The sequence below is a fragment of the Somniosus microcephalus genome, chromosome 31, assembly GCF_052327205.1.
Source record: "Somniosus microcephalus isolate GS21.2 chromosome 31, FLI_Smic_1.0, whole genome shotgun sequence".
NCBI lineage: Eukaryota > Metazoa > Chordata > Chondrichthyes > Squaliformes > Somniosidae > Somniosus > Somniosus microcephalus.
In genome coordinates, this window is record NC_141017.1 from 40,730,850 (window position 1) to 40,757,990 (window position 27,141).

General features: G+C 54.0%; 1 protein-coding gene across 2 annotated transcripts in view; it reads right to left on the minus strand.

The window, feature by feature from the left end:
• The window catches only part of LOC147097802 (interleukin-6 receptor subunit beta-like), a 100,890-nt gene extending 79,601 nt beyond the window's left edge, over positions 1-21,289 (minus strand). Inside the window, exons 1-4 of one of the 2 annotated variants that reach the window (XM_085971922.1) lie at positions 21,052-21,288; positions 11,185-11,263; positions 7,304-7,484; positions 3,619-3,761 (exon numbers count right to left, since the gene is read on the minus strand). In XM_085971922.1, coding sequence (XP_085828048.1) covers positions 3,619-3,761; positions 7,304-7,484; positions 11,185-11,263; positions 21,052-21,057 — 409 coding nt within the window. In that variant the 5' untranslated portion in view covers positions 21,058-21,288. Of the gene's footprint in view, positions 1-3,618; positions 3,762-7,303; positions 7,485-11,184; positions 11,264-21,051 lie in introns of both variants that reach the window. The other variant, XM_085971923.1, reaches the window with a different exon arrangement.
• Positions 21,290-27,141: the final 5,852 nt, after the last annotated feature.

The window sequence follows — 27,141 nt, forward strand, 5'->3', positions numbered from 1 at the left end:
GAACTGTACCCCAGTGAGAGTCAGTGTCTGTGGAACTGTACCCCAGTGAGAGTCAGTGCCCGTGGAACTATACCCAAGTGAGAGTCAGTGTCTGTGGAACTGTACCCCAGTGAGAGTCAGTGTCTGTGGAACTGTACCCCAGTGAGAGTCAGTGCCTGCGGCACTGTAACCCAATGAGAGTCTGTGTCTGTGGAACTGTACCCCAGTGAGAGTCAGTGTCTGTGGAACCCGCACCCCAGTGAGAGTCAGTGCCTGTGGAACTGTACCCAAGTGAGAGTCAGTGTCTGTGGAACTGTACCCCAGTGAGAGTCAGTGTCTGTGGAACTGTACCCCAGTGAGAGTCAGTGTCTGTGGAACTGTACCCCAGTGAGAGTCAGTGTCTGTGGAACTGTACCCCAGTGAGAGTCAGTGTCTGTGGAACTGTACCCCAGTGAGAGTCAGTGTCTGTGGAACTGTACCCCAGTGAGAGTCAGTGTCTGTGGAACTGTACCCCAGTGAGAGTCAGTGTCTGTGGAACTGTACCCCAGTGAGAGTCAGTGCCTGTGGAACTGTACCCCAGTGAGAGTCAGTGTCTGTGGAACTGTACCCCAGTGAGAGTCAGTGTCTGTGGAACTATACCCAAGTGAGAGTCAGTGTCTGTGGAACTGTACCCCAGTGAGAGTCAGTGCCTGCGGCACTGTAGCCCAGTGAGAGTCAGTGTTTGTGGAACTGCACCCCAGTGAGAGTCAGTGTGTGTGGAACAGTACCCCAGTGAGAGTCAGTGCCTGTGGAAATGCACCCCAGTGAGAGTCAGTGTCTGTGGAACTGTACCCCAGTGAGAGTCAGTGTCTGTGGAACTGTACCCCAGTGAGAGTCAGTGTCTGTGGAACTGCACCCCAGTGAGAGTCAGTGTCTGTGGAACTGTACCCCAGTGAGAGTCAGTGTCTGTGGAACTGTACCCCAGTGAGAGTCAGTGTCTGTGGAACTGTACCCCAGTGAGAGTCAGTGTCTCTGGAACTGTACCCCAGTGAGAGTCAGTGCCTGTGGAACTGCACCCCAGTGAGAGTCAGTGTCTGTGGAACAGTACCCCAGTGAGAGTCAGTGCCCGTGGAACTGTGCCCCAGTGAGAGTCAGTGTCTGTGGAACTGTACCCCAGTGAGCGTCAGTGTCTGTGGAACTGTACCCCAGTGAGAGTCAGTGTCTGTGGAACTGTACCCCAGTGAGAGTCAGTGTCTGTGGAACTGTACCCCAGTGAGAGTCAGTGTCTGTGGAACTGTACCTCAGTGAGAGTCAGTGTCTGTGGAACTGTACCCCAGTGAGATTCAGTGTCTGTGGAACTGTACCCCAGTGAGAGTCAGTGTCTGTGGAACTGTACACCAGTGAGAGTCAGTGTCGGTGGTACCCGTACCCCAGTGAGAGTCAGTGTCCGTGGAACTGTACCCCAGTGAGAGTCAGTGTCTGTGGAAATGTACCCCAGTGAGTGTCAGTGTCTGTGGAACTGTACCCCAGTGAGAATCAGTGTGTGTGGAACTGTACCCCAGTGAGAGTCAGTGTCTGTGGAACTGTACCCCAGTGAGAGTCAGTGTCTGTGGAACTCTACCCCAGTGAGAGTCAGTGTCTGTGGAACTGTATCCCAGTGAGAGTCAGTGTCTGTGGAACTGTAACCAAGTGAGAGTCAGTGTCTGTGGGACTGTACCCCAGTGAGAGTCAGTGTCTGTGGAACTGTACCCCAGTGAGAGTCAGTGTCCGTGGGTCTGTACCCCAGTGAGAGTCAGTGTCTGTGGAAATGTACCCCAGTGAGTGTCAGTGTCTGTGGAACTGTACCCCAGTGAGAGTCAGTGTCTGTGGAACTGTACCCCAGTGAGAGTCAGTGTGTGTGGAACTGTACCCCAGTGAGAGTCAGTGTCTGTGGGACTGTACCCCAGTGAGAGTCAGTGTCTGCGGAACTGTACCCCAGTGAGAGTCAGTGTCTGTGGAACTGTACCCCAGTGAGAGTCAGTGTCTGTGGAACTGTACCCCAGTGAGAGTCAGTGTCTGTGGAACTGTACCCCAGTGAGAGTCTGTGTCTGTGGAACTGTACCCCAGTGAGAGTCAGTGTCTGTGGAACTGTACCCAGTGAGAGTCAGTGTCTGTGGAACTGTACCCCAGTGAGAGTCAGTGTCTGTGGAACTGTACCCCAGTGAGAGTCAGTGTCTGTGGAACTGTACCCCAGTGAGAGTCAGTGTGTGTGGAACAGTACCCCAGTGAGAGTCAGTGCCTGTGGAACTGTACCCCAGTGAGAGTCAGTGCCTGTGGAACTGTACCCCAGTGAGAGTCAGTGTCTGTGGAACTGTACCCCAGTGAGAGTCAGTGTCTGTGGAACTGTACCCCAGTGAGAGTCAGTGTCTGTGGAACTGTACCCCAGTGAGAGTCAGTGTCTGTGGAACTGTACCCCAGTGAGAGTCAGTGTCTGTGGAACTGTACCCCAGTGAGAGTCAGTGTCTGTGGAACTGTACCCCAGTGAGAGTCAGTGCCTGTGGAACTGTACCCCAGTGAGAATGTCTCTGGAACTGTACCCCAGTGAGAGTCAGTGTCTGTGGAACTGTACCCCAGTGAGAGTCAGTGTCTGTGGAACTGTACCCCAGTGAGAGTCAGTGTCATTAACTGTACCCCAGTGAGAGTCAGTGTCTGTGGAACTGTACCCCAGTGAGAGTCAGTGTCTGTGGAACTGTACCCCAGTGAGAGTCAGTGCCTGTGGAACTGTACCCCAGTGAGTGTCAGTGTCTGTGGAACTGTACCCCAGTGAGAGTCAGTGTCTGGAACTGTACCCCAATGAGAGTCAGTGTCTGTGGAACTGTACCGCAGTGAGAGTCAGTGTCTGTGGAACTGTACCCCAGTGAGAGTCAGTGTCTGTGGAACTGTACCCCAGTGAGAGTCAGTGTCTGTGGAACTGTACCCCAGTGAGAGTCAGTGTCTGTGGAACTGTACCCCAGTGAGAGTCAGTGTCTGTGGAACTGTACCCCAGTGAGAGTCAGTGTCTGTGGATCTGTACCCCAGTGAGAGCCAGTGTCTGTGGAACTGTACCCCAGTGAGAGTCAGTGTCTGTGGAACTGTACCCCAGTGAGAGTCCGTGCCTGTGGAAATGTACCCAAGTGAGAGTCAGTGTCTGTGGAACTGTACCCCAGTGAGAGTCAGTGCCTGTGGAACTGTACCCCAGTGAGAGTCAGTGTCTGTGGAACTGTACCCCAGTGAGAGTCAGTGTCTGTGGAACTGTACCCCAGTGAGAGTCAGTGTCGGTGGAACCCATACCCCAGTGAGAGGGAGTAGATAAGAAATATTTAATCTTTGTCAGTGAGATTGCTATTTGGAGGTGTACGAGGGACGGGTTCATGCGGTAAACTGGTGCTCACTAGGAGCTGGGCTGACCACCCAATCTCGATCCACCTTTACTGCCCATCTCTCTGGGCTGGATTTGAATCCTGGTCACAGAGGCAATAGACCAGAGTCTAACCCACTGCATCACCCAGTTCCCTCATAGGGATAAAACACAAATATGCTAAAGTGTTTGTTGCTGATATCCAATGTTAAGCCAGTTTTACACAGCCACCCTTACATAGCACTGAAATGCTGCCCCGCAGAGTATCACAGCGAACCTTGTACCTATGTCATCAATGATAAACTCCAGTGATGCTAATCTTTCCTTGTCCAGTTCGACCCAGGCAATGTAGACCTTCCCTGCAGAGAGGAGCTTCCTTTCCAGGGTCAATGAAGGTGAGCAGGTCGTCTGTTGAAGCAGGTGAGCCCTGTGGAGCAGGACCGAGAGTCAGTACAGGAGCATCACTGCTCCCTGTGGAGCAGGACCGAGAGTCAGTACAGGAGCATCACTGCTCCCTGTGGAGCAGGACCCAGAGTCAGTACAGGAGCATCACTGCTCCCTGTGGAGCAGGACCCAGAGTCAGTACAGGAGCATCACTGCTCCCTGTGGAGCAGGACCCAGAGTCAGTACAGGAGCATCACTGCTCCCTGTGGAGCAGGACCGAGAGTCAGTACAGGAGCATCACTGCTCCCTGCGGAGCAGGACCCAGAGTCAGTACAGGAGCATCACTGCTCCCTGTGGAGCAGGACCGAGAGTCAGTACAGGAGCATCACTGCTCCCTGTGGAGCAGGACCCAGAGTCAGTACAGGAGCATCACTGCTCCCTGTGGAGCAGGACCCAGAGTCAGTACAGGAGCATCACTGCTCCCTGTGGAGCAGGACCGAGAGTCAGTACAGGAGCATCACTGCTCCCTGCGGAGCAGGACCCAGAGTCAGTACAGGAGCATCACTGCTCCCTGTGGAGCAGGACCCAGAGTCAGTACAGGAGCATCACTGCTCCCTGTGGAGCAGGACCGAGAGTCAGTACAGGAGCATCACTGCTCCCTGTGGAGCAGGACCCAGAGTCAGTACAGGAGCATCACTGCTCCCTGTGGAGCAGGACCGAGAGTCAGTACAGGAGCATCACTGCTCCCTGTGGAGCAGGACCCAGAGTCAGTACAGGAGCATCACTGCTCCCTGCGGAGCAGGACCCAGAGTCAGTCCAGGAGCATCACTGCTCCCTGTGGAGCAGGACCGAGATTCAGTCCAGGAGCATCACTGCTCCCTGTGGAGCAGGACCCAGAGTCAGTACAGGAGCATCACTGCTCCCTGTGGAGGAGGACCCAGAGTCAGTACAGGAGCATCACTGCTCCCTGTGGAGCAGGACCGAGATTCAGTCCAGGAGCATCACTGCTCCCTGTGGAGCAGGACCGAGAGTCAGTACAGGAGCATCACTGCTCCCTGTGGAGCAGTACCCAGAGTCAGTACAGGAGCATCACTGCTCCCTGTGGAGCAGGACCCAGAGTCAGTACAGGAGCATCACTGCTCCCTGTGGAGCAGGACCCAGAGTCAGTACAGGAGCATCACTGCTCCCTGTGGAGCAGGACCGAGATTCAGTCCAGGAGCATCACTGCTCCCTGTGGAGCAGGACCGAGAGTCAGTACAGGAGCATCACTGCTCCCTGTGGAGCAGCACCGAGAGTCAGTACAGGAGCATCACTGCTCCCTGGCAATCACCTCAACACGACCAACACAAACAGCAGTGCAGGTTGCATGTTGCAGGTAGCAGGTTATCTGACCAGCGGCTCCCACGCACGGCCCCCGGCGAGAGTCAGCCCCACCCCTGGTGTAAATGGCAAAGGGTGCGCCCCACAGTTCAGGAGGCTCTAAGGTTGGGAACAGTAGGAGAGAAGGTGAGATCAATGAGAAATAGGAACACAGGAACAGGAGGAGGCCATTCAGCCCCTCGAGCCTGTTCTTCCATTCAATTAGATCATGGCAGATCAGTATCTTAACTCCATTTACCCACCATGGTCCCCTTACCGTTACCCAACAAAAATCTATCAATCTCAATTTTGAAATTTCCAATTGACTCCCAGCCTCAATAGCTTTTTGGAGGAGAGAGTTCCAGATTTCCACCACCCTTTGTGTGAAGAAGTGCTTCCTGACATCACCCCTGAACGGCCTGGCAAAGAGAAGGCTGAGGAGTGACCTAATAGAGGTTTTTAAAAATATGAAAGGGTTTGATAGGGTAACCCTAGAGAAGATGTTTCCACTTGTGGGGGAGACCAGAACTAGGGGCCATCAATATAAGATAGTCACTAATAAATCCAACAGGGAATTCAGGAGAATCTTCTTCACCCAGAGAGTGGGGAGAATGTGGAACTCGCTACCACAGGGAGTGGTTGAGGTGAATAGTATCGATGCATTTAAGGGGAAGCTGGATAAACACATGAGGGAGAAAGGAATACAGGGATATGTTGATGGGGTGAGAGGAAGGGGGTGGGAGGAGGCTGGTGTGGAGCAGAAACACCAACATGGACCAGTTGGGCCGAATGGCCTGTTACTGTGCTGTACATCCTCTGTAATAATTTTAAGGTTCGGCCCCCTTGTTCTGGACTCCCCTCCGCGCCAGAGGAAATAGCTTCTCTCTATCTACCCGATCAACTCCTTTAATCATCTTAATCACCTCGATTAGATCACCCCTTAATCTTCTATACTCGAGGGAGCACAAGCCCAGTTTGGGCAACCCGTCCTCGTCATTTAACCCTTTAAAATTAAATACTGGGCCAGTAACGTAAAGTTTGGATTTTAGAAGGCTGTAGATTGCAGGACGAAGGGAAGAGTGAGAGGTGGGAGCTCCACAGTTCTTTTACCCCTCGCTCTCCCCCAGCCCTGTTGAAGGCATGGACCCTTGCTGGGTACAGTTCCGCAGAAGTCGGTTGTGCATTGGCAATTGCAGTTTGCCTTTGATGAGCTGGGGGCTGAGGCCAAGTGTGACTGGCGAGTAAGGCACTCGCATGCATTTGGGTTTAGGAGACTCTGGGCAATATTGCCCACGACATCGGGGAGAACTCCCCTGCACTTCTTCGAACACCTTAATTAGATCACCCCTCAGTACTGCCCCTCTGATAGTGCAGCGCTCCCTCAGTACTGCCCCTCCGACAGTGCGGCGCTCCCTCAGTACTGCCCCTCCAACAGTGCGGCGCTCCCTCAGTTCTGCCCCTCCAACAGTGCGGCGCTCCCTCAGTACTGCCCCTCCGACAGTGCGGCGCTACCTCAGTACTGCCCCTCCGACAGTGCGGCGCTCCTTCAGTACTTCCCCTCCGACAGTGCGGTGCCCCCTCAGTACTGCCCCTCTGACAGTGCGGCGCTCCCTCAGTACTGCCCCTCCGACAGTGCGGCGCTCCCTCAGTACTGACTGTCCGACAGTGCGGCGCTCCCTCAGTACTGCCCCTCTGACAGTGCGGCGCTCACTCAGTACTGCCCCTCCGACAGTGCGATGCTCCCTCAGTACTGCCCGTCCGACAGTGCGCCGCTCCCTCAGTACTGACCGTCCGACAGTGCGGCACTCCCGCAGTACTGCCCCTCTGACAGTGCGGTGCTCCCTCAGTACTGCCCCTCCGACAGTGCGACGCTCCCTCAGTACTGCCCGTCCGACAGTGCAGCGCTCCCTCAGTACTGCCCCTCTGACAGTGCGGCGCTCCCTCAGTACTGCCCCTCCGACAGTGCGGTGCTCCCTCAGTACTGCCCCTCCGACAGTGCGGCGCTTCCTCAGTACTGCCCCTCAGACAGTGCGGCGCTCCCTCAGTACTGCCCCTCCGACAGTGCGGCGCTCCCTCAGTACTGCCCCTCCGACAGTGCAGCGCTCCCTCAGTACTGCACCGGGAGTGTGAGCCTGGGTTATGTTGTGAAGCGAGAAAGGACAGGGTAATGTTTGAGGCCTGATCTGACCGAGTTCTGATCGAAGGTTATCTGCCAAGATCATTTACCTTTTCTGTGTCCTACCGTCACAGAGCCCGGTTGTGGGGTTGAAGCATGCAGGGAACATTCGGCTGCCCTTCTCTTGATAACAGAAGATCAGGGTGTCATTGCTCGGGCTCCAGGTACAAATCACTGCCGAGTCTTTGTCCAACCTGAAGCAGAGCAGGTCTTGAGGTGGGTCTAGGCGATCTGCACCAAGGTAATAAGGAGGAATAAAGTGAACTCCTGGAGTTCAACGCCTTCCTGTCACGGGACACGCGGTCAACACCAACTGGCCCTGCCTCTCCTCCAAGGGCCCTGGGCTTGCCTGGCTGCTAGGCCACATGGCAACAGAGGAAGCTGCTTGGTGCTACACCCACTGTCCGGCCAGGGCTCAGGTCCCAGTCAAGCAACCTCAGGAGTCCAGCTGGCCCCAGTCACTGGGCAGCGCTGATTGCCTGGCAGTGACCATGGCAATGACACAGAGCAGGAGCTGTCACTCACTTGGACCACACCACTAAGCTGGGCGGAACTGCGGCATTTCAGGGACGGCTCAGTGGGGAAAGGCACTGCCTGGTGTTGTACTGACCCACACCCAGGCCTCCCCATCCTGGGCCAGGAGCAGGGACCCATACACAGGCTTCCCCATCCTGGGCTAGGCACAGGGACCCACACCCAGGCCTCCCCATCCTGGGCTAGGGACAGGGACCCACACCCAGGCCTCCCCATCCTGGGCTAGGGGCAGGGACCCACACCCAGGCCTCCTCATCCTGGGCTAGGGACAGGGACCCACACCCAGGCCTCCTCATCCTGGGCTAGGGACAGGGACCCACACCCAGGCTTCCCCATCCTGGGCTAGGGACAGGGACCCACACCCAGGCCTCCCCATCCTGGGCTAGGGGCAGGGACCCACACCCAGGCCTCCTCATCCTGGGCTAGGGACAGGGACCCACACCCAGGCCTCCTCATCCTGGGCTAGGGACAGGGACCCACACCCAGGCTTCCCCATCCTGGGCTAGGGACAGGGCCCCACACCCAGGCCTCCTCATCCTGGGCTAGGGACAGGGCCCCACACCCAGGCCTCCTCATCCTGGGCTAGGCACAGGGCCCCACACCCAGGCCTCCTCATCCTGGGCTAGGGACAGGGACCCACACCCAGGCTTCCCCATCCTGGGCTAGGGACAGGGCCCCACACCCAGGCCTCCTCATCCTGGGCTAGGCACAGGGCCCCACACCCAGGCCTCCCCATCCTGGGCTAGGCACAGGGCCCCACACCCAGGCCCCCCCATCCTGGGCTAGGGGCAGGGACCCACACCCAGGCCTCCCCATGCTGGGCTAAGGGCAGGGACCCCACACCCAGGCCGCCCCATCCTGGGCTAGGGGCAGGGACCCACACCCAGGCCTCTCCATCCTGGGCTAGGGGCAGGGACCCACACCCAGGCCTCTCCATCCTGGGCTAGGCACAGGGCCCCACACCCAGGCCCCCCCATCCTGGGCTAGGGGCAGGGACCCACATCCAGGCCTCCCCATCCTGGGCTAGGGGCAGGGACCCACACCCAGGCCTCTCCATCCTGGGCTAGGGGCAGGGACTCACACCCAGGCTTCCCCATCCTGGGCTAGGCACATAGCCCACACCCAGGCCTCCCCATCCTGGGCTAGGGGCAGGGACCCCACACCCAGGCCGCCCCATCCTGGGCTAGTGGCAGGGACCCACACCCAGGCCTCCCCATCCTGGGCTAGGGGCAGGGACCCACACCCAGGCCTCCCCATCCTGGGCTAGGGGCAGGGACCCCACACCCGGGCCCCCCCATCCCTGGGCTAGGGACAGGGACCCACACCCAGCCCCCCCCATCCCTGGGCTAGGGGCAGGGACCCCACACCCAGCCCCCCCCATCCCTGGGCTAGGGGCAGGGACCCCACACCCAGCCCCCCCCATCCCTGGGCTAGGGGCAGGGACCCCACACCCAGCCCCCCCCATCCCTGGGCTAGGGACAGGGACCCACACCCAGCCCCCCCCATCCCTGGGCTAGGGGCAGGGGTCCGCAGATCCTGGAGTCTGCAGCTCGCAGCAACATCCGAGCCTGTACCAAAGGGAGCAGTGGCATTCAGGAATACTTTATCATAGATAGAGTCTGGATCAAAAATATTAGACAAATGATCCAAAAATACATAAATATAGTAACACATTGCAGACATAATGAAGGGCACACAATGGAAAGCCGATACAGTGGCGATAGACACTGACAATTCATCCACACAGACCAAGACCCAAATACAACAACTGCCATCTTCTCAGGTACCGTACACAACTGCCCTCTGTCCTAAATCTCTTACATTTAATCTTCCATCGATGCGCAATTCTTCACCCCTCAACTACTGGAAACAGACTGCTTGTCCCATCCTTTGATAATTTTAAACACTTCTATCATATCGCCCAAAATCTGTGCTGTTCCAATGAAAAAAGCCCCAATTTTTCAAGTCTTTGGGGGAGAAATTGGGTGAGTAGCGCCACCTGTTAGCGCCTAAAGAGGCAGTCAGTGGCTGTAGCGCCACTGGCTGCGTCTCCGGCGATATTCAGTAGGGGCGCTAATGGTGGCGTTAGGCATTTGCGCTGCGCCGCCACCGATGACGTCATCGGTGTGCACAGCGCCCCATTATGCCCCGTTCGCGATATTTGGTAGTGAACGCCGCAGTTGCGCCGCTCGCTACCCGCGCCCGGTTCACGGGGCCTTACTGTACCGGCAGCGGCGCAAGTTAAGGTGGAGGTGCGGGGCGGCCGCTTTTTCGGCGGCCGCCTGCCCGCACCTCCGTCCCCGGCCTCCTAACCTCCCCCCCCCCCGCGGCATTGCCGGCTGTTTCCCGGGAGCCCGGCACTTCTCCTTGATGCCGGGCTCATTTGCTGGCACTCGCGATCGGGGATCGCACTGTTGCAGGCACCTCCCCCTTAACAGTGGGAGGCAGGCCTGCAGTACCGCAGCGTGCCGTGCCGCAGCGTGTGGCGCTGCAGCACGTTGCGCTGCAATATTCAGTTTCAGCGCCCTAAGAGGGACGCTGAGCGCCTCGAGCCGCGCCCCGTGTCCCTCGAGGGGCACTGAAACTGAATTTCTGGCGATTGGTATCACCCCGATCGCTGCGCTAAATCCTGCGCTCCACCGACTTTTGCGCCACTTTGGCGCCCCAACCCAATTTCTAGGCCTTTGTATTTGTATTTCCTCAAACCAGGCAGCATCCCAGTGAATCTGCTGTCTAAAGTCTCAGAATCCTTTCTGTGGTGTGGAGCCCAATACTGCCCGCAGCACTCGAACAGGTCTGAATCAGGTTTTAGATAGGATCATCATTACCTCTCTCTTGTGATAAAACCTAGAAATCTATTGCCATTTTTCACAGCTGTGTCAGCCTGAGGTGTTGCCTTTGGTGCCCTGTGATCGCGTTCCCCAAATCCCTCTCCTCTTTCACAGCCCCGAGCCTACTCCCATTCACAGTATTAGCAAGATTGACCAAAATGCATCACCTTGCACTGACACTGAATCCCATCTGCCCATTTTTAGCCCCCTTTCCCCATCTTAGCAAAATCCCTTTCCAGCTTCCTTTGGTTTCCGAAAAATTAACTATACTTCCTTTTTTGATATCATTTCCAAATCTTTGAAATAAGCAGTGAACAGAAGTGGCCCCAGAACTGAATCCTGTGAGACAACACAACCCACTTCCAACCACTCTGAGAAACTGCTCTTAACCTCGACTCTCTCTTTTCTCCCTTCTAACCATTTTGTATTGCAGTTTGCTGTCCTCCTAATTCCGCACTATAATCGGATTAGGTCCCACGTATATCCATGTTATTTCTTTGGTCAGCTCCAACACTGAGTATTTTGGAGGTGATTGGGGCCCTGAAGGTCTGAAAGTAGCAGTGTACCTGTCTGGTCCCCATGCTGTATCAGTACAGCTACAATCAGCAGCACCTCATGGACAATTCTCATCGTGCCACGCATCACCTGTCAGAGAGAAAGATTAAAACTGGTGTTACACGGACCGAGCATTGCATAAACAGAGACACATTCAGTCAAGGCTCCCTGGTAGATGCCCTGCCCTGTGCGATATATCAGGCCCAGGCTCAGTCCCGGTCTGTGCACAGCAGATCTCAGCTGAGATAATTCAGGGTTAGAGAGGGGAAATCAGACAGGATTCCTTGCTCCTGATCACTGTTCAGTGCCCCTTGCTGGAAAGTGTGTGTGTCGAGACAGGAGTGTGATTGGCTCTGCAGTTCAGTACAGTAGAATATCTTGTCAACACTCCCTGTTCATATTCACACGTTAAAGAAAGGCTGCTTGGGTCATACATGGAATTGTACCCCAGGGAGAGTCAGCACCTTCAGGAGAGGAGGGGAACTGTACCCCAGGGAGAGTCAGCGCCTTCAGGAGAGGAGGGGAACTGTACCCCAGGGAGAGTCAGTGCCTTCAGGAGAGGAGGAGGAGAACTGTACCCCAGGGAGAGTCAGCGCCTTCAGGAGAGGAGGGGAACTGTACCCCAGGGAGAGTCAGTGCCTTCAGGAGAGGAGGAGAACTGCACCCCAGGGAGAGTCAGCGCCTTCAGGAGAGGAGGGGAACTGTACCCCAGGGAGAGTCAGCACCTTCAGGAGAGGAGGGGAACTGTACCCCAGGGAGAGTCAGCGCCTTCAGGAGAGGAGGGGAACTGTACCCCAGGGAGAGTCAGCGCCTTCAGGAGAGGAGGGGAACTGTACCCCAGGGAGAGTCAGTGCCTTCAGGAGAGGAGGAGAACTGTACCCCAGGGAGAGTCAGCGCCTTCAGGAGAGGAGGGGAACTGTACCCCAGGGAGAGTCAGCGCCTTCAGGAGAGATGGGGAACTGTACCCCAGGGAGAGTCAGTGCCTTCAGGAGAGGAGGGGAACTGTACCCCAGGGAGAGTCAGCGCCTTCAGGAGAGGAGGGGAACTGTACCCCAGGGAGAGTCAGTGCCTTCAGGAGAGGAGGAGAACTGTACCCCAGGGAGAGTCAGCGCCTTCAGGAGAGGAGGGGAACTGTACCCCAGGGAGAGTCAGCGCCTTCAGGAGAGGAGGAACTGCACCCCAGGGAGAGTCAGTGCCTTCAGGAGAGGAGGAACTGTACCCCAGAGAGAGTCAGTGCCTTCAGGAGTGATGGGGACTGTACCCCAGGGAGAGTCAGCACCTTCAGGAGAGGAGGGGAACTGTACCCCAGGGAGAGTCAGTGCCTTCAGGAGAGGAGGAACTGTACCCCAGGGAGAGTCAGCACCTTCAGGAGAGGAGGAGAACTGTACCCCAGGGAGAGTCAGTGCCTTCAGGAGAGGAGGAGAACTGTACCCCAGGGAGAGTCAGTGCCTTCAGGAGAGGAGGAGGAGAACTGTACCCCAGGGAGAGTCAGCGCCTTCAGGAGAGGAGGGGAACTGTACCCCAGGGAGAGTCAGTGCCTTCAGGAGAGGAGGGGAACTGTACCCCAGGGAGCGTCAGTGCCTTCAGGAGAGGAGGAGGAGAACTGTACCCCAGGGAGAGTCAGCGCCTTCAGGAGAGGAGGGGAACTGTACCCCAGGGAGAGTCAGTGCCTTCAGGAGAGGAGGAGGAGAACTGTACCCCAGGGAGAGTCAGCGCCTTCAGGAGAGGAGGGGAACTGTACCCCAGGGAGAGTCAGTGCCTTCAGGAGAGGAGGAGGAGAACTGTACCCCAGGGAGAGTCAGCGCCTTCAGGAGAGGAGGGGAACTGTACCCCAGGGAGAGTCAGCACCTTCAGGAGAGGAGGGGAACTGTACCCCAGGGAGAGTCAGCGCCTTCAGGAGAGGAGGGGAACTGTACCCCAGGGAGAGTCAGTGCCTTCAGGAGAGGAGGAGGAGAACTGTACCCCAGGGAGAGTCAGCGCCTTCAGGAGAGGAGGGGAACTGTACCCCAGGGAGAGTCAGCACCTTCAGGAGAGGAGGGGAACTGTACCCCAGGGAGAGTCAGCGCCTTCAGGAGAGGAGGGGAACTGTACCCCAGGGAGAGTCAGCGCCTTCAGGAGAGGAGGGGAACTGTACCCCAGGGAGAGTCAGTGCCTTCAGGAGAGGAGGAGAACTGTACCCCAGGGAGAGTCAGCGCCTTCAGGAGAGGAGGGGAACTGTACCCCAGGGAGAGTCAGCGCCTTCAGGAGAGATGGGGAACTGTACCCCAGGGAGAGTCAGTGCCTTCAGGAGAGGAGGGGAACTGTACCCCAGGGAGAGTCAGCGCCTTCAGGAGAGGAGGGGAACTGTACCCCAGGGAGAGTCAGTGCCTTCAGGAGAGGAGGAGAACTGTACCCCAGGGAGAGTCAGCGCCTTCAGGAGAGGAGGGGAACTGTACCCCAGGGAGAGTCAGCGCCTTCAGGAGAGGAGGAACTGCACCCCAGGGAGAGTCAGTGCCTTCAGGAGAGGAGGAACTGTACCCCAGAGAGAGTCAGTGCCTTCAGGAGAGGAGGAGAACTGTACCCCAGGGAGAGTCAGTGCCTTCAGGAGAGGAGGAGAACTGTACCCCAGGGAGAGTCAGTGCCTTCAGGAGAGGAGGAACTGTACCCCAGGGAGAGTCAGTGCCTTCAGGAGTGATGGGGAACTGTACCCCAGGGAGAGTCAGCACCTTCAGGAGAGGAGGGGGACTGTACCCCAGGGAGAGTCAGTGCCTTCAGGAGAGGAGGAACTGTACCCCAGGGAGAGTCAGTGCCTTCAGGAGTGATGGGGAACTGTACCCCAGGGAGAGTCAGCACCTTCAGGAGAGGAGGGGGACTGTACCCCAGGGAGAGTCAGTGCCTTCAGGAGAGGAGAAACTGTACCCCAGGGAGAGTCAGTGCCTTCAGGAGAGGAGGAGAACTGTACCCCAGGGAGAGTCAGCGTCTTCAGGAGAGGAGGGGAACTGTACCCCAGGGAGAGTCAGTACCTTCAGGAGAGGAGGGGAACTGTACCCCAGGGAGAGTCAGTGCCTTCAGGAGAGGAGAAACTGTACCCCAGGGAGAGTCAGTGCCTTCAGGAGAGGAGGGGGACTGTACCCCAGGGAGAGTCAGTGCCTTCAGGAGAGGAGAAACTGTACCCCAGGGAGAGTCAGTGCCTTCAGGAGAGGAGGAGAACTGTACCCCAGGGAGAGTCAGCGTCTTCAGGAGAGGAGGGGAACTGTACCCCAGGGAGAGTCAGTACCTTCAGGAGAGGAGGGGAACTGTACCCCAGGGAGAGTCAGTGCCTTCAGGAGAGGAGGAACTGTACCCCAGGGAGAGTCAGCACCTTCAGGAGAGATGGGGAACTGTACCCCAGGGAGAGTCAGCACCTTCAGGAGAGATGGGGGACTGTACCCCAGTGAGAGTCAGCACCTTCAGGAGAGGAGGGGAACTGTACCCCAGGGAGAGTCAGTGCCTTCAGGAGAGATGGGGAACTGTACGCCAGGGAGAGTCAGCGCCTTCAGGAGAGGAGGAACTGTACCCCAGGGAGAGTCAGTGCCTTCAGGAGAGGAGGAACTGTACCCCAGGGAGAGTCAGTGCCTTCAGGAGAGGAGGAGAACTGTACCCCAGGGAGAGTCAGCACCTTCAGGAGAGGAGGGGAACTGTACCCCAGGGAGAGTCAGTACCTTCAGGAGAGGAGGGGAACTGTACCCCAGGGAGAGTCAGTGCCTTCAGGAGAGGAGGAACTGTACCCCAGGGAGAGTCAGTGCCTTCAGGAGAGATGGGGAACTGTACCCCAGGGAGAGTCAGCACCTTCAGGAGAGATGGGGGACTGTACCCCAGTGAGAGTCAGCACCTTCAGGAGAGGAGGGGAACTGTACCCCAGGGAGAGTCAGTGCCTTCAGGAGAGATGGGGAACTGTACGCCAGGGAGAGTCAGCGCCTTCAGGAGAGGAGGAACTGTACCCCAGGGAGAGTCAGCACCTTCAGGAGAGGAGGGGAACTGTACCCCAGGGAGAGTCAGTGCCTTCAGGAGAGGAGGGGACTGTACCCCAGGGAGAGTCAGCACCTTCAGGAGAGATGGGGAACTGTACCCCAGGGAGAGTCAGTGCCTTCAGGAGAGGAGGGGAACTGTACCCCAGGGAGAGTCAGTGCCTTCAGGAGAGATGGGGAACTGTACCCCAGGGAGAGTCAGTGCCTTCAGGAGAGATGGGGAACTATACCCCAGGGAGAGTCAACACCTTCAGGAGAGGAGGAACTGTACCCCAGGGAGAGTCAGCACCTTCAGGAGAGGAGGAACTGTACCCCAGGGAGAGTCAGCGCCTTCAGGAGAGATGGGGATCTGTACCCCAGGGAGAGTCAGCACCTTCAGGAGAGGAGGAACTGTACCCCAGGGAGAGTCAGCACCTTCAGGAGAGGAGGGGAACTGTACCCCAGGGAGAGTCAGCACCTTCAGGAGAGGAGGGGAACTGTACCCCAGGGAGAGTCAGCACCTTCAGGAGAGGAGGGGAACTGTACCCCAGGGAGAGTCAGCGCCTTCAGGAGAGGAGGGGAACTGTACCCCAGGGAGAGTCAGTGCCTTCAGGAGAGGAGGGGAACTGTACCCCAGGGAGAGTCAGTGCCTTCAGGAGAGGAGGGGAACTGTACCCCAGGGAGAGTCAGTGCCTTCAGGAGAGGAGGGGAACTGTACCCCAGGGAGAGTCAGTGCCTTCAGGAGAGGAGGGGACCTGTACCCCAGAGAGAGTCAGCACCTTCAGGAGAGGAGGGGAACTGTACCCCAGGGAGAGTCAGCACCTTCAGGAGAGGAGGGGAACTGTACCCCAGGGAGAGTCAGCACCTTCAGGGGAGATGGGGAACTGTACCCCAGGGAGAGTCAGCACCTTCAGGGGAGATGGGGAACTGTACCCCAGGGAGAGTCAGCACCTTCAGGAGAGATGGGGGACTGTACCCCAGGGAGAGTCAGCACCTTCAGGGGAGATGTGGAACTGTACCCCAGGGAGAGTCAGCACCTTCAGGGGAGATGGGGAACTGTACCCCAGTGAGAGTCTGGGGAAATTGTACCCCAGGGATTACACAGGATATACGACACAGAAACAGGCCATTCGGCTCAACCAGTCCATGCTGGCGTTTATGCTCCACTCGAGCCTCCTCCTGTCTTTCCTCATCCAAATCTATCAGCATAACCCTCGATTCCCTTCTCCCTCATATACTTATCTAGCTTTCCCTTTAACACATCGATACTATTCGCTTCAACCACTCCCTGTGGTAGTGAGTTCCACATTCTCACCCCTCTTTGGGTAAAGAGGTTTCTTCTGAATTCCCTATTGGATTTCTTGGTGACTATCTTATATTGATGGCCTCTAGTTTTGCTCTTCCCCACAAGTGGAAACACTCTCTCTGTATCCACCCTATCAAAACCTTTCATAATTTTAAAGACCTCTATTAGGTCATCCCTCAGCCTTCTTTTTTCAAGAGAAAAGAGACCCAGCCTGTTCATCCTTTCCTGATATGTATACCCTCGCATTTCTGGTATCATCCTTGTGAATCTTCTCTGCACCCTCTCCAGTGCCTCTATATCCTTTTTATAATATGGTGACCAGAACTGCACGCAGTACTCCAAGTGTGGTCTAACCAAGGTTCGATACAGGTTTAGCATAACTTCCCTACTTTTCAATTCTATCCCTCTAGAAATAAACCCTAGTGCTTGGTTTGCTTTATTTATGACCTTGTTCACCTGTGTCGCAACTTTTAGTGATTTGTGTATTTGTACTCCGAGATCCCTTTGTTCCTCTACCCCACCCAGACTCGCACCCTCCAAGTGATAAGTGACCTCCCTATTCTTCCTACCAAAGTGTAATACCTCACATTTGTCTGTGTTGAGCTTCATTTGCCAATTATATGCCCATTCTGCCAGTTTATTAATGTCCTCCTGTAACTTGTTGCAGTCCTCCTCAGTATTGCCTACCCCACCCCCAATTTGGTATCATCCGCAAATGTAGAAATTGTGTTTTTGATTCCAAAGTCTAAATCGTTAATGTAAATTGTGAACAGCAGTGGTCCCAGCACTGATCCTTGTGGAACACCACTACCCACCTTCTGCCACTGTGAACAGCTACCCTTTACTCCCACTCTACTTTCTGTCCTGAAGTCTGCCAGCAATCCATTCTGCTACTTGTCCCCTGACTCCGCATTCTCTGACCTTGTTCATCAGTCTATTATGGGGTACCTTATCGAAGGCCTTCCACTCTCGAGACAGACATCTCCTGCAGACGTGTTCACTCGGGACGGTCTCACCATCCACAAACTCCCACACACTGCAGTCCAGACACACAACCTGCCCAGCGATATCTTAGACTAGCCGAGGGAGAGTCAATTCCGTCAGGCATTGATTGAATGGAGCTACAGATCCTGTGCCCATGGTGCAGTGCGATGGGCTGGGATGTGCCCCACCTCTGTACTGTCGCCCCGCTATTTTTGAGTTGACATTGTGTGAGCTGTAGTTCTCCCTTATGCCACCAGAGGGGGGTACAGTGCCACCTGGTGCCAGCCATTGGGCCTAGTGACTCCAGAAGCCTTCATGAATGTCACACCCCTGTCAGCCTAACATTGGTGGTGGGAACCACCCGGCATTGACCTCGGCACCGACTATGGTCACGGCAACGGCACACCCAGCCCAGTCGACCCTGCAAAGTCCTCCTCACCAACATAGAATCATAGAAAGTTACAGCTCGGAAGGAGGCCATTTCAGCCCATCATGTCCACGCCGGCCAACAAAGAGCTATCCAGCCTAATCCCACTTCCCAGCTCTTGGTCTGTAGCCCTGCAGGTTACACCATCCCCAGTGCACATCCAAGGACTTTTTAAATGTGGTTCGGGTTCCTGCCTCTACCACCCTTTCAGGCAGTGAGTTCCAGACCCCCCACAGTCCTCTGGGTGAAGAAATTTCCCCTCAAATCCCCTCTAAACCTTCCACCAATTACTTTAAATCTGTGCCCCCTAGTTTTTGACCCCTCTGCTAAGGAAAGTAGGTCCTTTCTATCCACTTTATCCAGGCCCCTCATAATTTTATACACCTCAATAAGGTCTCCCCTCAGCCTCCTCTGTTCCAAGGAAAACAGACCCAGCCTATCCAGTCTTTCCTCATAGCCAAGATTCTCTACTCCCGGCAACATCCTTGTAAATCTCCTCTGCACCCTCTCTAGTGCAATCACATCTTTCCTGTAATGTGGTGACCAGAACTGCACGCAGCACTCTAGCTGAGGCCTAACTAGTGTTTTATACAGTTGAAGCATAACCTCCCTGCTCTTGTATTCTGTGCCACGGCTAATAAAGGCAAGCATTCCGTATGCCTTCTTAACCACCTTATCTACCTGGCCTGCTACCTTCAGGGATCTGTGGACATGCACTCCAAGGTCCCTTTGTTCCTCTGCGTTACTCAGTGTCCTACCATTTAATGTGTATTCCCTTTCCTGGTTAGCCCTCCCCAAATGCATTACCTCACACTTCTCCGGATTGAATTCCATTTGCCACTGTTCTGCCCACCTGACCAATTTATTGATATCTTCCTGCACTCTACAGCTTCCTTCTTCAGTATCAATCACACGGCCGATTTTAGTATCATCTGTAAATTTCTTAATCATACCCCCTATATTCAAGTCTAGATCATTGATATATACCACAAAAAGCAAGGGACCTAGTACTGAGCCCTGTGGAACCCCAACATCTGGGGACTTGTGCCAAAACTGGGAGAGCTGTCCCACAGACTAGTCAAGCAACAGCGTGACATAGTCATACTCACAGAATCATACCTTACAGCCAATGTCCCAAACTCCTCCATCCCTAGGTATGTTCTGTCCCACCAGGGGTGGTGGCACACAGTCAGGAAGGAGTGGCCCAGGGAGTCCTCAGCATTGACTCCGGACCCCATGAAGTCTCATGGCTTCAGGTCAAGCATGGGCAAGGAAACCTCCTGCTGATTACCACCTACCGCCCTCCCTCAGCTGATGAATCAGTACTCCTCCATGTTGAACACCACTTGGAAGAAGCACTGAGAGTAGCGAGGGCACAGAATGTACTCTGGGTGGGGGACTTCAATGTCCATCACCAAGAATGGCTTGGTACCACCACTACTGACCGAGCTGTCTGAGTTCTGAAGGACATAGCTGCCAGTCTGGGCCTGCGGCAGGTGGTGAGAGAATCAACACGAGGGAAAAATCTACTTGGCCTCGTCCTCACCAATCTACCTGTCGCAGATGCATCTGTCCATGACAGTATTGCTAGCAGTGACCACCGCACAGTCATTGTGGAGACGAAGTCCCGTCTTCACACTGAGGACACCCTCCATCATGTTGTGTGGCACTACCACCGTGCTAAATGGGATAGATTTAGAACAGATCTAGCAGTTCAAAACTGGGTATCCATGAGGAGCTGTGGGCCATCAGCAGAATTGTATTCCACCACACTCTGTAACCTCATGGCCTGGCATATTCCTGACTCTACCATTACCATCAAGCCAGGGGACCAACCCTGGTTCAATGAGGAGTGTAGAAGAGCATGTCAGGAGCAGCACCAGGTGTACCTGACTTGGAAATATATCGCCGTTCCTTCATCGTCGCTGGGTCAAAATCCTGGAACTCCCTCCCTAACAGCACTGTGGGAGCACCTTCACCACACGGACTGCAGCGGTTCAAGAAGGCGGCTCACCACCACCTTCTCAAGGACAGCTAGGGATGGGCAATAAATGCTGGCCTTGCCAGGGATGCTCACAACCCAGAAACAAATAAAACATTTTTTTTAAAGGGGGTGTAGGAACAAAGAGACCTGGGGGTGGACGTACACAAGCCTTTGAAGGTGGCAGGACAAGTTGCGAAGGCTGTTAAAATGGCATACGGGATCCTGGGCTTTATAGAGAGAGGCACAGAGGAAGTGATGCTAAATCTTTATAAAACACGAGTTTGGCCCCAGCTGGAGTATTGTGGCCCATTCTGGGCAGTGCACTTTAGAAAGGACGTGAAGGCCTTTGAGGGGTTGAGAGGAGATTTACTAGAATAGTACCAGGGATAGGGGACTTCACGTGGAGAGACTGGAGAAGCTGGGGTTGTTCTGCTTCGAGCGGAGAAGGTTTAGGGGAGATTTGATAGAGGTGTTCAAGATCATGAAGGGTTGTGATAGAGTAAATAAAGAGTGGCAGAAGGTTCGCTAACCAGAGGACAATGATTGAAGGTGACATGAGGAAATGTTTCTTTATGCAGCGAATTGTGATCTGGAATGCGCTGCCTGAAAGGGCGGTGGAAGCAGATTCAATAGTAACTTTCAAAAGGAAATTGGGTAAATACTTGAATAGGAGACATTTGCAGGGCTATGGGGAAAGATCAGGGGGAGTGGGACTAATTGGAGAGCTCTTTCAAAGAGCCGGCACAGGCACGATGGGCCAAACGGCCTCCTTCTGTGCTGTATCATTCTGTGATTCTAAGGATCGCGATGGCAGCAGCAACAATTCAACAGGAAATGCTTCAAATGCTCTGACTTTACCGGGGACTAGCACAGCAGCACCGAGCCATCACCTCTCCACTCCACCGACCTTTCACCAACCCTGCACCCCTCCCGGCAATAGCCCTTCCCAGTGCCCTCGACCTCTGCCATCTCCCCGGTGCCCTCGACCTCTGCCCCCTCCCCAGTGCCCTCACCCTCTGACCCCTCCCCGGTGCCCTCGACCTCTGCCCCCTCCCCAGTGCCCTCGACCTCTGCCCCCTCCCTAGGACCCTCGACCTCTGCCCCCTCCCCAGTGCCCTCGACCTCTGCCCCCTCCCCAGTGCCCGCGACCTCTGCCCCCTCCCCGGTGCCCTCATTCTGTACCGAAGCAGGTGAAATGTGTGCCGTGAGTACCTGCATCAGAGAAGTGTTTCAGGGGCCTCTGTCCATTGCTCCTGTTCTGCTGCTTGTCTCAGTGTTACACGAGTGGAAAGCCCCAGTGAAGGAACTCCACCCTCCCCGCAACTGGGAGGTATCCAGAATGAGAAAGATACGATTTACTAATTGCTGGAGTTCTCTGAATCTTCAGTCAATTCAAAATAATAGCAGCAAAGAACGACACAGCCAGTCACCAGATCATCAGACTGAGACTGCGGAAAAGCTCACTCATACATCACTTCCACACATTCACAGCTGATGGCTTATTTAAAAAAATACTTAACTTGAAACTAACCACACCCACTGACAGCCCAAAGCAAATCAGAGAGGGGAGAGGAAGAGACAGAGAGCGAGAGACAGAAAGAGAGACAGAGAGAGAGAGAGAGAGAGAGAGAGAGACAGACGAGGGAGCGAGAGAGAGAGAGAGAGAGACAGAGGGAGCGAGAGAGTGAGTGTGAGAGAGAGAGACAGAGAGCGAGACAGAGAGAGAGAGACAGAGAGCGAGACAGAGGGAAAACACTGAGAAAGAGCAAGATAGAAAGATAGAGATAAATAAATAGAGAGATAGATATAAAAAGTGGAGTAAACAGAGAGAAATCGAGAGTGATGGAGAGATTGAATCAGAATCACAGAAAAGGGAAGCTGGAGACGAGATCCTTTGATGTCTGGTTTCTGGAACTCAGTCACATGCTCAGAGCTTGTGCAGTATGTGAGGGGCCAGTGGTACAGTGCCAGTGTGTTACCCGGGTTTGCACACTCGGTAGTGCCAGTGTGTTACCCGGGTTTGCACACTCGGTAGTGCCAGTGTGTTACCCGGGTTTGCACACTCGGCAGTGCCAGTGTGTTACCCGGGTTTGCACACTCGGCAGTGCCAGTGTGTTACCCGGGTTTGCACACTCGGTAGTGCCAGTGTGTTACCCGGGTTTGCACACTCGGTAGTGCCAGTGTGTTACCCGGGTTTGCACACTCGGTAGTGCCAGTGTGTTACCCGGGTTTGCACACTCGGTAGTGCCAGTGTGTTACCCGGGTTTGCACACTCGGTAGTGCCAGTGTGTTACCCGGGTTTGCACACTCGGTAGTGCCAGTGTGTTACCCGGGTTTGCACACTCGGTAGTGCCAGTGTGTTACCCGGGTTTGCACACTCGCTAGTGCCAGTGTGTTACCCGGGTTTGCACACTCGGTAGTGCCAGTGTGTTACCCGGGTTTGCACACTCGGTAGTGCCAGTGTGTTACCAGGGTTTGCACACTCGGCAGTGCCAGTGTGTTACCCGGGTTTGCACACTCGGCAGTGCCAGTGTGTTACCAGGGTTTGCACACTCAGTAGTGCCAGTGTGTTACCAGGGTTTGCACACTCAGTTGTGCCAGTGTGTTACCCGGGTTTGCACACTCAGTAGTGCCAGTGTGTTACCAGGGTTTGCACACTCAGTAGTGCCAGTGTGTAAACGGGGTTTGCACACTCAGTAGTGCCAGTGTGTTACCCGGGTTTGCACACTCAGTAGTGCCAGTGTGTTACCCGGGTTTGCACACTCAGTAGTGCCAGTGTGTAAACGGGGTTTGCACACTCAGTAGTGCCAGTGTGTTACCCGGGTTTGCACACTCCGTAGTGCCAGTGTGTTACCCGGGTTTGCACACTCAGTAGTGCCAGTGTGTAAACGGGGTTTGCACACTCGGTAGTGCAGTGTGTAAACAGGGTTTGCACACTCAGTAGTGCCAGTGTACAAATGGGGTTTGCACACTCGGTAGTGCCAGTGTGTTACCAGGGTCTGCACACTCGGTAGTGCCAGTGTGTTACCAAGGTTTGCACACTCGGTAGTGCCAGAGTGTTACCAGGGTTTGCACACTCGGTAGTGCCAGTGTGTTACCAGGGTTTGCACACTCGGTAGTGCCAGAGTGTTACCAGGGTTTGCACACTCAGTAGTGCCAAAGTGTTACCAGGGTTTGCACACTCGGAAGTGCCAGTGTGTTACCAGGGTTTGCACACTCGGAAGTGCCAGTGTGTTACCAGCGTTTGCACAACTTGTAGCTCCAGAGTGTTACCAGGGTCTGCACACTCGGTAGTGACAGAGTGTTACCAAGGTTTGCACACTCGGTAGTGCCAGAGTGTTACCAGGGTTTGCACACTCGGTAGTGCCAGTGTGTTACCAGGGTTTGCACACTCGGTAGTGCCAGAGTGTTACCAGGGTTTGCACACTCAGTAGTGCCAAAGTGTTACCAGGGTTTGCACACTCGGAAGTGCCAGTGTGTTACCAGGGTTTGCACACTCGGAAGTGCCAGTGTGTTACCAGCGTTTGCACAACTTGTAGCTCCAGAGTGTTACCAGGGTTTGCACACTCGGTAGTGCCAGAGTGTTACCAGGGTTTGCACACTTGGCAGTGCCAGAGTGTTACCAGGGTTTGCACATTCGGCAGTGCCAGAGTGTTACCAGGGTTTGCACCTTCGGTAGTGCCAGCGTGTTACCAGGGTTTGCACACTCGGTAGTGCCAGTGTGTTACCAGGGTTTGCACACTCGGAAGTGCCAGTGTGTTACCAGCGTTTGCACAACTTGTAGCTCCAGAGTGTTACCAGGGTTTGCACACTCGGTAGTGCCAGAGTGTTACCAGGGTTTGCACACTTGGCAGTGCCAGAGTGTTACCAGGGTTTGCACATTCAGTAGTGCCAGAGTGTTACCAGGGTTTGCACCTTCGGTAGTGCCAGCGTGTTACCAGGGTTTGCACACTCGGTAGTGCCAAAGTGTTACCAGGGTTTGCACACTCGGTAGTGCCAGAGTGTTACCAGGGTTTGCACACTCAGTAGTGCCAGAGTGTTACCAGGGTTCGCACACTCAGTAGTGCCAAAGTGTTACCAGGGTTTGCACACTCGGTAGTGCCAGAGTGTTACCAGGGTTTGCACAGTCAGTAGTGCCAGAGTGTTACCAGGGTTTGCACACTCAGTAGTGCCAGAGTGTTACCAGGGTTTGCACATTCGGTAGTGCCAGAGTGTTACCAGGGTTTGCACACTCAGTAGTGCCAGAGTGTTACCAGGGTTTGCACACTCAGTAGTGCCAAAGTGTTACCAGGGTTTGCACATTCGGTAGTGCCAGCGTGTTACCAGGGTTTGCACCTTCGGTAGTACCAGCGTGTTACCAGGGTTTGCACACTCAGTAGTGCCAGTGTGTTACCAGGGTTTGCACCTTCGGAAGTGCCAGTGTGTTACCAGCGTTTGCACAACTTGTAGCTCCAGAGTGTTACCAGGGTTTGCACCTTCGGTAGTGCCAGCGTGTTACCAGGGTTTGCACCTTCGGTAGTGCCAGCGTGTTACCAGGGTTTGCACCTTCGGTAGTGCCAGCGTGTTACCAGGGTTTGCACACTTGGTAGTGCCAGCGTGTTACCAGGGTTTGCACCTTCGGTAGTGCCAGCGTGTTACCAGGGTTTGCACCTTCGGTAGTGCCAGCGTGTTACCAGGGTTTGCACCTTCGGTAGTGCCAGAGTGTTACCAGGGTTTGTGTTAAGTCTGTGTGTTCTAGTTATGGTTAATAAGAATCACTGCACACAGACCACAAGAGTAAATTCAACAGGTCTTTACTAGTCGGAGGTCAGGCTGAACTGCCCAATAAATCATTACACAGCACTTATACCGGTGTGGTCACCACCGGTATTACAGTATACAGCAGCCAAGATAAAGTAGTGCATCTCTTAAAATAGTTCTCTTAAAGGTGGAACGGTTACATACACCACAATCCTCCCTTTTTAACTTAACAGTATATATTCCCCATTAACATAACATAATAACATATATACACAACTTCATGTAAAAACAGTTCACAGATTCAGTCTCTGAGGAGGCCTCCTGATCCGAGACGGATAACGCCTTTCAGGGGTCTCTGGTTCTCGTTGCTGGGGTGACTCATCTAATAGTCCTTCACTGGACTTAACAGCTTGAACTTTCGTAACTTCAGAACCAGCATTGTTGACTTCTAAAGGCTCGAGTACCTTGGGAAGTTTTTCTGCTTCCAGACTGATTTGGCTCAGTTCGGAGGGACCACGTGCGTGACCTGGTAGGGGTGATAATGGTTCAGATGAGTCATCATCTTCTGCTTCCTCTCTATTGTCCTCTATTGTCTTCTATTTCCTCCATCACTTCAGCTTTTGCCTCTGCCACCAATTCCCTGAGTGGCTTATTACTGCTGACACTGCTCACAAAAGGGTGCTCCTTCTTCTTAGCTTTCAACTGATCGATGAATTTGACATATTCCCTTTCTTGCTCAGCTTTGATTCGTTTGGCCTCATCGCGCAGACGGTTTGTGTGTTCCTGTTCCATTTTCTCAATCAGCTGCTTCTGCTGTCTTTCCAGATTCTCCAACTCTGTGTCAAAGAACTTTTTCTTTGCATTCATCTCTTGCTCAAAACGGCGAATCATTTGTTCTAATTGCTGTTGTAGTTTGAAATTGAGTTGAGTTCGAGCCCGGTGTTCCTCCTTCTGAAGCAACCGCAACTCTCGCAGCTCCTGCCGCCTTAGGAATCGCATTTCCTCAGCTTTCTTCTCATCCTCACCAATAATCTTTGAAGTGGTGACACTCACTTCCACTCCATCGACAACAAATTTTCTAGTTCGTTTCAGAGTTTTGTTGTATGCTTGGTTACCCCGTATTGATAGAGAGCCACTTTCCTTGTTTAGAGAGAGATCACCTGAAAGGGAAATGTTCAAGTCAACGCTATCGGATGCAGATATTCTACCCGAATCAGAATTTCTCTTTGACTTTCTATTGGTAGAATCTACTGCTCCATTGAGAGTTAATGAATCCGGGACCAGAGTGACTTGTTTATCAGATTTACTTTCCTTTTCATTTCTGGTTAGCAATTCTTTTTCATTCTTTGAATCAGCAGTGCCCTCAGAAATGTGCATGTCTGTAGACTGGACAGACTCAGAATTCTCTGTCAAACTATGTTGTTGTTGTTCAGTGGAATTCTGTTCTGATACTTTGTTCTCTTCTGAAGCATTTATGCACTCCTTCGTTTTTCCATCATTAGTCTGCAAGTCCATTTTAGACTTGTCTTTTGCACATGGGCTGGTCTTACCATCATCAGTTCCAGAGTCTGAGCTGATTGTCTTCACCGAGTTCTCACTCTCTGCTTTGTCACTGTCACTGCTGCATATGACCTCATCCAATATTCTGGACAATCGTTCAGGTTTGGTATCTTTTTTTCCGGAATCTACCGTTATTGCTTTTAGGGAGTGCCAGTCCATATTTATTTTCCTGATCCACTCCCGTCCCAGAAGTGGTGGACCTCCCTCAGGTAGTACATATAAGTCCATTCCTTGGTGTTCTTTGCCCTTGTGTACCACCTTGACTTTTATCTTTCCGATGGGGTATACTCTTTGCCCCGTGTATGTCTGCAATACTATCTCCGTATCCCGTAGGGGAATGTGTGTGAATAACCTTTTGTAATCTTGCTTATTCATGACCGTCAACGCCGATCCGGTGTCCAATTCCATCTTCACTTGGACTCCTGCTATCTGAAGTGTGACCCAGATAGTTTGTAGGTCAGCTTCCTTACTCACATTGTGAATTCTCAGACTACCCAGTTCCTTGCTGTTGGAGTCTGAATCCGAATTCTGTTCATCCGAACTCTTCTCAGCCACCTTATGTACCTTTCTGCACTTTTCCTGCGGTGACTTTTTGTTGCTGGTCTTCTTTCCTGACCGGCATACTTTAGCTATGTGACCAAGCTTGCCACATTTTCTACATTCCTGATTTTTAAACCAGCATTGGTTCTGATCGTGTGTTGTCTTTCCACAACGATAACATTTCGCTGTACCCAAAGCCATTTGATCTACGCTGAGTACCGCTGCCTTCAGCTGCATTTCCGCAGTGCCTCTCGCTGCGGCTTCGTGCGATGCTGCAATAGTGACAGCCTTATCAAGTGTAAGATCATTCTCTTCAAGCAGCCGCTTTTGTGTTCATTCTTTCGACAATCCACACACGAATTTGTCTCTCAGTGCCTCTGTCAGTCTTTCCCCAAACTGACAGTATTTCGCTAGCTTACGCAGTTCAATTAAATACTCCGCGTTGCTTTCCTCTTTCAGTTG